Source organism: Empidonax traillii, unplaced genomic scaffold, assembly GCF_003031625.1.
Source record: "Empidonax traillii isolate 1590-97213 ecotype Southwest subspecies unplaced genomic scaffold, ASM303162v1 scaffold501:size454599, whole genome shotgun sequence".
Taxonomy (NCBI): domain Eukaryota; kingdom Metazoa; phylum Chordata; class Aves; order Passeriformes; family Tyrannidae; genus Empidonax; species Empidonax traillii.
The window spans coordinates 52,344-62,768 of NW_020955694.1; the positions used below are offsets into that span (position 1 = coordinate 52,344).

The following is a 10,425-nucleotide window of genomic DNA, read 5'->3' on the forward strand; positions in this document are numbered from 1 at the left end:
ATGTGTTTGCTTTGAGATTCTTTGGCATTCCTCCCATCCATAATAACTCCTGAATTTTTCCTTTATATAGTTCTTTTATTTCATGTTAGCACAAAAGCACTGAGTGCTTTGTATTGCACTTGAAAAACAAAATGTGTGACCTTTTGGGCTTGTGGCGAAAGCACCAGAGGAATGCAAAAACACCGCAATCGTCTGCAGATCTTTAAAGGAGCAAATTTTCTCCCTGGAGTTTTCCAGAACTTCTTCTGTGGTAGCCAAGAGAAATTTAAAGTTTTGGCCCTGAATATCTACCCTGCAGTTACGCATTTCTTGCTGTCCTAAGTGTCTTATGTAGCAGGGAATTTCATCTTTAGAGATATCCTCTCCTAGCTGAGGCATCTGTACAGCTCTGTTATTGTAGCATTAGGGCAATCACAGGGTTTAATCAATGTGTATTCACATAGGCAGTTGTGTGATAAGGAATGTGTGTGTAATGTGAATTTTACAAATGAGCCGAGGGAAGGGTGAACTTTGAGAATTTCCCACACTTCCAGTGAGCTCTCCAAAGCACACTTACCTCCAGCTTGGATGGGCACTGGAGTGCTGGATGCAGAGCACAGCATCCTTCACGTGATCCTCATCACCTGGAAGCGATGTTATGTAATCTGTGTCAAACTGATATGACAACCTAAAATTCTTCCTAGAAAGGTTTCAGCTCTGCCTACCTCAAAATCCAAACAAGGCAATTATGAGCATGTGGAACTGGAACTTGGGAACCAACCATGTCTGGGCTGCTCATGACTTTAAGGCAACTAAGGTACGGAAGAGGCAGAGGCTGAGTTATTCGCTCAAGAGTGAGCAGGAACATCAGTAGATCAGCAAGTAGAACCCACCTTTCATGTTTGAATCCTAATCAGCATCACAACTGCCATTCCTGTTTTTCTAGAACTGTATTTAAAGTTAGTCTTCAGTTTGGTGTTTTTGGGATACAATAAAACAAGAGGAAGTCAATACAAAAATCTTAGAAATGCCTTCTGGGAATATTTCAGGAAACTGATAGATACAGAGAACTGTCAATACATTCAAGCAAAATGTGTCTTAGTCACAATCCTGCAGCTATTTCTGTGTGAACACGTAAGATGTGTTCATACATAGGACAGCCCCTCCCCACCACATTATGTACATTTGTGTCTATCGATTTCTACTGTATAGTTTCAAATATTTACCAAAATTATTTCACAAGAGTGTCCAGAACAAATCATCAGAAACAATTACTAAATTAAGGATTCTGGATAACTAATGCCATTCTGTAGTTATTATCTGCAATACACAGAAATCTTCGCAGGCAGATAGTCTTACAAACAATCAGTATAATTAGCAAAAAATGTAAACAGCATGTTTTTCTTTTTCAGAGTATCAGGTATTTAAATGTACTGAAAAAAAAAGAGTTCCCTTATTAGCCTATGACGGTGACAATGACACCGTGCTTCTTTACTGTTTGAACTGTTTGCTCTTTGTGTCTTTCCCATTCCTCATCATCTTTGTCCAGATCAAAAGTTTCTGGATAAATGGGAAGCTTGTCTTTTGGGCACTCCTCATAATAACTTCGAACATATTTTCCAACAGACCACCCTTTATATTCCTCAGGCATTTTGCATTCTAGGCCATTGTAGTGAACGTTGTAGTGATGCTTCAGCCAGTAAAAAAGATAATGAATGTTGTAGTCACATCTCCAAGGATTATCTCTCAGCCACAGTATTTTCAGAAAATAGAGATCTTCCAATACTCCATATTCAAAATTCTGCAAGCTGTTGTTTGACAGATCCAGCTCCTCTAAGTTGTTGAGGCCTGAGAAAGCAGCTAGTCAATAGAAAAATAGTTATTGGTACCTTATAAAGATAGCTTAGAAAAAACCATGCATATCTCTGACAGGAAAAACATGCATTATCTACAGATGGAAAATATTTTCATAATTATGCCGTCATTACTCTTTTTTTGCTTCTAGATTTTTAAATCCATTTCCCCCTACATTTGTATCTGATTAGAGACATGATGAAAGTTTATAATTAATAAAACAGAAATCATTTTTTAATAAATATTTTAAATTATTCTTACCAGGATCAATGTAAGCTATTCCATTGCTGTTTAGGTTTAATATCTTCAGTTCACTGACATCTTCAAACTCTTTGGCTCGTAGTTGTCTAATTTTGTTGTTGGACAAATCAAGTTTAGCTATATCTGGAGGTATGTTACCTGGAACTTTCTTTAAATCTTAGGAAATGAAAAAGACATAACTTTTATCAGTTTTAGATTATTCTTACTGCTCAGCCATCACAGTTGCATGCTAGAGAGAGTTTTGTCAGTCTGGCATTGTTTTATGTTTTCTTTCCCTTTTATTCCCTATACTAGAGTCACCATATTTTTTCAACTTCTAAATTTAATTCTTTGTCTATATGTGGAAATTGTTCTCTTGCAGTGAAGGCAGGGTAAAGCCTCTTACTGTGTTTTATATTTTTATTTTAGTAGAACTAGACCATTTAAATAGGAATAGGGTAGATAGTAAAGGTACTATACTAATCAAAAGTCTATGTGAAGGGCTTGATCATTTAAAGAAAAAAAAAAAAAGAGTAACTATATAAAAAAGCATCCAGGCAGCATAGTGGCATTCTGTCTACTTCTCTATCCTACTTGTATCATTGGCACCAAAGTAGCCATGGACCTCATCTGTGTTCATATCCTTAGTGTTCCTGGGAAAAGAGTTCCAGAAAGAATAGCTCCTAGTCCAGGAGTCAGGGCATGTGCTTGAGAAGTGCAAACTGTGGTTTGAATCCTCTCAGGATAATGTTAATAAACCAAATGTCCAGGATTATATCTGCTCAATAAGAGTTCTCATTCTGCCCTGTCATTAAAAAAAAATAAAAAATGAGTGGTGTCTCTTATTTGACCTTCTTGGAATGAAAGCAAGTAGTTTCTGATCTGTACTGAAATTTGTGTGGTCGCAGTATTTCTGAAGTTCTGGAGATGTCTAATGAATCAGATATTTTTGAGACTAAAGCAACATATCAGAGTCTTCCTGGCTTATATCTGATTATGAGCAGAGCTTTGGTATTATAAGTACATAAATATTGTAATTACTCCAGCCTGCTGTAGTTGAATGGCTTCCTGCTTGTGCAGATGTCAAAGTTTCAGAGCCTCTTTGTCACCAAATGAATGTAAATAGTGCTTAAATTTAGAGACTTGGAGGGCTTGGCAGTACTAGAAAGCAGAGTTTTTTGAACTGTTCTTGTAAATACAAATTCTTTGCAGCAAAGCAAACAGAGATTGCTTTTGCTTCCAAATTTTTTTTTTTTATTTTTTTTAATAATTATTATTATTTGTAAAAGAGAATCAAGGGCATAGTGTATTTCATTCTGGAGTACTGAAAGGTCTGGCATATCACTGGGCTGATGAGATGTAAGCAAATAATTAAAGGGAACATATACATGGTTAAATGTATTTTTAAGATATTTCTTTCATGAGCTTTCTGACATTAACTGAAAGCTCCTGGCCTGTTGTCATACCTCTTTTAGAGATATTCACACTCTGGTACACTGCTTGTCTTTCCATCCCCTCCACAGTAAAGCAATAATGGATTGCAGCTTTTCATGGCATCTTACTGGTTTGGCAACTGATGCACCCTTTTTTCTACTCTGAAATATTGTCCACATGGATTTAGAGAAATTTGTGTGTTTTCCCGGGATTTTGTGTGCATAATACTCCTATTTCTGATGAAAATACCAATGAAATTTTGCATCTGCTGTACAGTAATCATATACAAAGACAGTAAGTACAATGCTTTCATCAAAGATTCGACATTTCAGAAATGTCAAATATCCATGGGATATCTGCATCCAGCTGTTAAGCATATGCACAGTAGATCTGGTACTTCCTAAAAAATATTGGAACATATTCACTGTGTCCATGCTAAACATTCAGGAAGTTCTGGACTGATATATTTAGTTCTTGACCTGAAGGAGGGAGTCCCTGTACCCTCTACTACACACATGTAGAGGCTGAAGTGATTTTATTCCTTCATTATTAGTACCAAAGACAATAAACCATTTTTAAATACCCTAAACCCCCATGAAACTCCCATGAAGATCAGACCACACTGAATGTTTCTATGAACTTAGAGAAAAAAAAGTAGTACTTTTCGTGCCAGAAATTTTAGAGTATATTCGTGTATTCAGCTCATCCCTTTGATATCACTAAATGGGGAGAGCTGTAAAGTCAACCTTTGCTTATATTAAGATTATAATATATACCTGGTTTTTGATCAATAGCACAGTTTACTGAAGACATAAAGTAATGATATAATTAAGAGCCTAAAAAGGATAATTAAGATCATACTCTTTAATCTAATAATTAAAATCCTATCTACAAAGAAAGATAAGGTAGGGGAATATTAAAAAATTAATAAATGTTAGCCAGTAAATTGGCAAAATCATTAATAAAAAGGATGTAGCAGCTGCATGGCAAAATAAAAAGTGAGCCATAGGGAGAAGAATTCAACAGTGTGGAAAAAAGAAAAAAACATGGACCTTTTTTATGACATACGTAGTAATCAAATACTGAAATTGCGAATTCTTGACTATCTCCTCATACTGGATTCTGAGCTTGTCTCTGGCATTAAGGTGCAAGAGTAAGGGCACACTGAGATTTTTACATAAAATTAAGTCACTCCTAAAGCAAACAGAAGTTTAGTTGATCAAAGCATACTGCAGTGATCTGGTATTGCAGGCTGAGCTTTGAAAAAGTTGGGAAAAAATCCTCACAATGTTGGCTGCTTCCAGTAATGCTTCTTATTTCAGAATTGTTATGTTAAAGAATGATTCTCTTCTGAATTGTTTTGTTGTTTGCTTTGTTTCATCATGGGATAAAATATGGGAAATATAAAGCACAAATAAATGTGCGCTTTTGTGTTGATATATACCCCATCTGGTTTACCCTTAAGGCTTAACTGTGGCTTTTAGGAGCCTGAGAAGGATTTAGGAATGGAATGGATCCAAGTGTCTGAAAAACATTTCATGAAGGCCCTTCAACTTCGCATTGTTTGCTGTGTGTTGGGAAGAAGAACATAGGGGAGGTATTTCTTTGGGAACACAAGAACACAATTTCTTCACTTATTAGAAGAAATCTTGCACAGCAAATGTGAGAATGCAATGGCTTTCCTTTGCAACCAGGTTCCTGTGGGCATTGCAAGCACAGCTGGCTGCCCCAGCCCTGCTTCACAGTTCACTGCTGTCAAACTTATTGCTAGCTTTGTGCTTGTACACTGCAAAGAAGAAAAGACTCTCTGTGCTATTCTCTATCAGTTCAGCAGTTTCAGCACAGCTTTAATTTGACTGATGAGCGTGTTTATAGTTGTCAACTCAGACAACAAAGGTGCTGATCCTTCAGTAACTTAAGCAATATGCCAAGGTTTGTTCCTATTGCTTTTTGTTAGCTATCTTATATTAGAACACTAAGGAATATCTGTGAAATTGGGGCTGCAAAGCAGAGAAAAAAATGCAGAAAGAATTCCTACTAATTGCTACTAATTATGAGAGAAAACCAATTGAAAGTATCAATTTAAGTAAAGCGAGTACTAGTACTATATTCATTTGCAGTAAATAATATGTAAATAAATGTAGTAAGGGAACAAGAATGTCAAAATCATTAATTCAGTTATAATGATAGATACAAACCTTTTCTTTTGCAGTTCAGAGTTGGTACGGGAAACACATACATGTGGCACAAAGAGGAATCAAATTCTGGTTTGACAGGTTCAGGCTTCTCCCTTTTTATGTTTCTGGGGTCCTGCCTGTCCTCTTCACTACATAGCTGATCGGCTTTTATCTGCTTTAGCTTTTGATTTTTCAGTTCTGTTGGGTGTACACACTTGGCATAGTTTCCCAAATTCCTGTTTGTTGGAACCTGTAGCATTGTAACAAGGGTTTCTAGTTCACAGTTGCAATGCCAGGGATTATCATAAAGGCGCAGGTAGTTTAGACTGGGTGTATAAATAAAAATCTCCTCAGACAAACTCTTAATTTGGTTATGCTGAAGTAAAAGTGTGGTCAGTTTATTCAAACCAAAAAAAGCCTCACTCTCAATTTTTGATATATCATTCTGTTGTAAATCCAGACTTTTCAATGCTTTATACTTGGAAAACATATTATTCTTCAATTTACGAATCCTGTTTCTTGCTAGCAGCATGTGTTTTATATCTTCTGGCCAATCAGGCCCCACAAAAATCAATTTTCTCTCCTGACAATCTAAGTATTTCTCATGAAGGTAAGTGTATATATCACACGTCAGGCCTTGGGCATTGCGCTTAACAGTGCTAGATGCTCTCCTTAAGATGTTCTCCCTGTCATTGTTTCTCAGACTCCTGTTCCTTGTTCTCCTACAGTCAGATGCTTTACAAAGAAGAAGTAGTAGTATAATAGTAACTAGTTGCATCCTGACATTCAGCTGGCCCCAGTTATTTTCTGCGATAGCTGGAACAGTTGAAATTTTTGGATAGTCTGAATCAGTGTTGTACAGATCTGAGGAGGCACAGCTGGGGTATGTGGGATCCCTGTGCTGGAAGAAAAGTAAAACATTAGAACAGATGAAACGGGCATTTCCAGGGAGGCTTGTACATAATATGCAGCATTCAGTCAAGTACTCAATCATCACATTACTTGGAGATTCACAAATACTTTGAAGATTTAATGTCCTATCTTTGATAGTTTGTTTGTTTTTACTGTCTCTGGTCTACTAGGTCTACTTAGTTAAACATGGGAAAGTATATGGACCAATTTCTAAATTATCTTTGTTAGAAGGTTCTCATGTATTCAGAAAAACAACATTAGGTTGGATCTTCTTTGCCTTTAAGTTAATCTTGGAAGTTGATTTTGAAAGAGGAGCTTGAAGCTGATATATTCCAACTTGCTTGATACTAAACAACTGGAACACATACACAGCCAGACCAGAGAAAGTCATCCAGTGACTGTCAAACTCTCAGTCTTAGTCTGCACTATAGTGTGGACTTGTTTTCAAGTCATTTTCTCAAGTCAGTTTACTCCAACTCTGTCTTCTACTTTTGGGGTTTGTGCTTTCATCTCAGTAATCGACTGTGACCATGAGTTCAGGATATTGGCCTAGATGGACTGAATGTGTATGAAGAATTCATACACTTTTGTCATATGCTAAGAATTTGAGCTGTTCACCTTTAATATAATGGGGTTTGGGTTGGGTTTGGGTTTTTTTTTTTGGTTTTGTGGGATTTCTTAGGTGAATATCTCTGAATGTCAGGGGTTAAATGGCTATAGACTTTTTCTATGAGCTCGAATTTATACCAAGAGGGGAGATTTTTTTCTTAGTGCTGTGGTTATTTGGGTACACAAATGTTCCTGATAAAAAGTAAAGACTTGCGTTCTTAAGTACTTTGAAAATGGAATTTAGTAGGATTCAAAGATAACCAGTGAAGTTCTCATTGGTTTTATACAGTGCCAGGGCAAAATTATATATTCCATTTCAATTAATTTTAATAAACAGGCTTCCAAACTTCACCAGTCTGGGAGGAGGGTTTTGTTATTATGAGCTTGGAGTTGTCCACAATACATTTTAATACTATATTGTTTTCACATTCCTTTATTCCTTCATTCAGTAGTACACTTATGCTCTAAAAATGTCTCACTAAATTTCTTGATATTTTTTGGAGCTTTTAAAAGGTGTCTAAGAATGCAATCACTATTATGTATGAATCCATTTTTTTCTGTTTAACATTTTCAGTTTTACTTCGCTTCCATTAATTCTCTTTAATGTTTTTTTCATTGCTGTCTCTGATGGAAAAACAATATTTGACTCTGCCTTAATTAGTAATTTCTTAGAAAAGACACTGATATGTGCTAAGTTTTCTAATAATAAAATCGATCTAAAGATACAATTAATATTTTATTGAGAAATTATGGTTCTTAATAGATTCAGATGATGTATACATCCATTTATAGGCTATTCTAGTGTTAGGTATATAAAAAAATATTTTGGTATAGTTTAGTTGTCTTTGTAATGAAGTGTACATCCAAGATTCTAGCCAAGAAACAATTATTGCCAAGTGTCTTATTCTCATAATTTTCAGAGATTATGTAAATTTCTTTGCTGTAGCAGCTACAGGGCAGGGATAAAAAATTACTATGAAGTCCTTTGAGTAACACCGCAAAATCAGCTTGCTACTAACAGAATACTTGCTATATGATATTGTAATTGCAGTGTAATATTTAGAGGTTGTGTGCCTCTCAAGGGTCATGTTGACTGTATGTTCCTGCTTTCTGTCCAGTGTCTGGACTGTCCTGATGCGTGGGTTTATTTCAGACGTTGGAATTAGCGTTTGCCTTTGTTGAACTGAATGAGGTTTCTGTCAGCCCATTTTTCCCAGCTGAATCTCTCTGAACAGCAGTTCCAGCCTCCAGTATATCAATAGATCCCCCAGTTTGGAATAATCTGTGAATTTGCTGAGAATGTACTCTGTTCCTCCCATCCAAACCACTTATAAGGACATTTAACAGTATTGGCCCCTGCACTGACCCTTGAGGGATGCCACTTTCCACAGGCCACCAGTGGGAATTGGCATATCGGTGACAACCCTTTGGCCTGGCAGTCAGAAGTCCATTTACCCAGCCTTTATTTTACCGGTTTGGCTATAAAGGATACTGTGGCCTGTGCTGAAGGCCTTGCTGAAGTCAAGATGCACAACAGATGCTTTTCTCCCCTTATCCATAGATCCAGTAATTCCATCATAGAAAACTGACATCTTAGGGAGGAATTCTTTGCCCTTGATAGACTCACACTGGCTGCTTGCTGTGACTTTTTCATCCTTCATGTTCTTGGACAGGGCTTCAAAGAGGATTTGGTGCATAACCTTCCCAGGGACTCAGGTGGACCCAGCTGGCCTGTAGTTTCTTGGATCTTCCATTTCCTGAAAATGGATGTGACGTTTCCTGTCTTCCAGTCATTAGGAATCTCCTCTGATTGTCATGAACTTTCAAAACTGAGCAAGGCCTCTTGGTGACAAGAGCCAGTTTTCTTAACTGCTGGATGCACCCTGTCTCACCCCATTTCCTCAGGTTTCCCCTGACATTAGCTGCTTCTGCCATGGGTATTGCTTCATTCCCAGACTCTGCCCATAGGCGCCAAGCAAGGCACCTGGGAAGCCTTCAGACAAGCCTCAGCAGTAACAACTGAGGCAAAAAAGTAAGGGAGTGCCTTTCCTCTGAAGATCAACCAGCTCTCCTGGGCCCCTTTTTAATCCTATCCATTATTCCACAACCCTACAGGGCTGTATTCCATGAGATCCTGTTAAGCAGATTCCTAAACAAGCCAAAATCTGCTATCACGTTCAGGTTTTTTTCTGCTACGGTTTGTCCAATTTTCTTCTCTCGGGATTTTGAACTTCTCATTTTCGTGGTTGCAGTAACCAAAGCCAGTCTAGTTCTTCCCATTCCTTGACCCATTGAAAAACATATTTCCCAGACCACTTGTCAGTCAGCTGGATCAAGAAATTGTCTCCAACATACTCTGGAAGTCCCTAGATTTTTCGTGCCTGGCCATATTGTTCTTCCAGCAGGCATCACAGTGGTTAAAGTCTCTCATGAGTAACCAGAATAAGCAATAGTAAGGCTTCCTTCAGCTGCCCAAATGTTTCATTTACCTTCTTTATTTAATCAAGCAGTCAGTAGCAGATACCTACCACAATGTAATCCTCATAGGTCTAGCCTCTAATCCTTAAAATAAGATCTTGATCGGCTTGTCACCCATTCCAAGGCAAAGCTCCACGTGTTCAGGCATAACTTTGCTTAGGGTGCCTAAGCATCGTCACCTTTCTGGGCTGTCATTCCTAAATATTCTGGTACCATTCATTGCACCCCTCTGGTTGTGTGTGCTAACCCTTTGCATCTCTGGAGTCCCAATGGAATCACAGCTCTGCATCTGTGCAGGGACTTTGGTCCCTGCTGGATGATTCCTATGCAACAAGTGTTTGTGTTCAGACACTTGGGACAGACCCTTGGTTGTGCTGCTTTCATGTGGAAAGTTTCAGAGTTCTCCCTCATCATGCTATTCTCCTCAGTGCTTTCTCACCACTCCCTGTGCCTTCAGTCCTCTTCAGGTTATGGTTATCTTCCATCAACATACCTATTTTCACTGATATCTCCTCTCTCAAATCCTTTGTTTGTAGGAATGTATTTCAAGAGCACAAACTGCCCTCTTTAGAGTTAGTTGATTGGTATTGAATTACCAGCTATCTGGATTGTCCTTTGGCCTGATAACTGAAGTAGTGACAACGTGACCACAGCGTGGCAAAAGGTACACACTCAACTACTACATTTTCATGTACAAGTGCTGAGTTTTTGCCTTTCTATTATATTGACATTTACTGTGAAA

General features: G+C 37.7%; 2 protein-coding genes across 3 annotated transcripts in view; one reads left to right on the plus strand and one right to left on the minus strand.

Annotated features, from left to right (window-relative positions):
• The window catches only part of FBXL13 (F-box and leucine rich repeat protein 13), a 59,703-nt gene that overhangs the window by 10,879 nt on the left and 38,399 nt on the right, over nt 1-10,425 (plus strand).
• Nucleotides 914-10,425, minus strand: part of LRRC17 (leucine rich repeat containing 17) — a 15,513-nt gene continuing 6,001 nt past the window's right edge. For both annotated transcript variants that reach the window (XM_027896509.1, XM_027896508.1), the window contains 3 exons: nt 5,706-6,580; nt 2,095-2,250; nt 914-1,839 (listed from right to left, as the gene is read on the minus strand). In XM_027896509.1, coding sequence (XP_027752310.1) covers nt 1,436-1,839; nt 2,095-2,250; nt 5,706-6,462 — 1,317 coding nt within the window. In that variant the 5' untranslated portion in view covers nt 6,463-6,580 and the 3' untranslated portion in view covers nt 914-1,435. The remainder of the gene's footprint in view (nt 1,840-2,094; nt 2,251-5,705; nt 6,581-10,425) is intronic.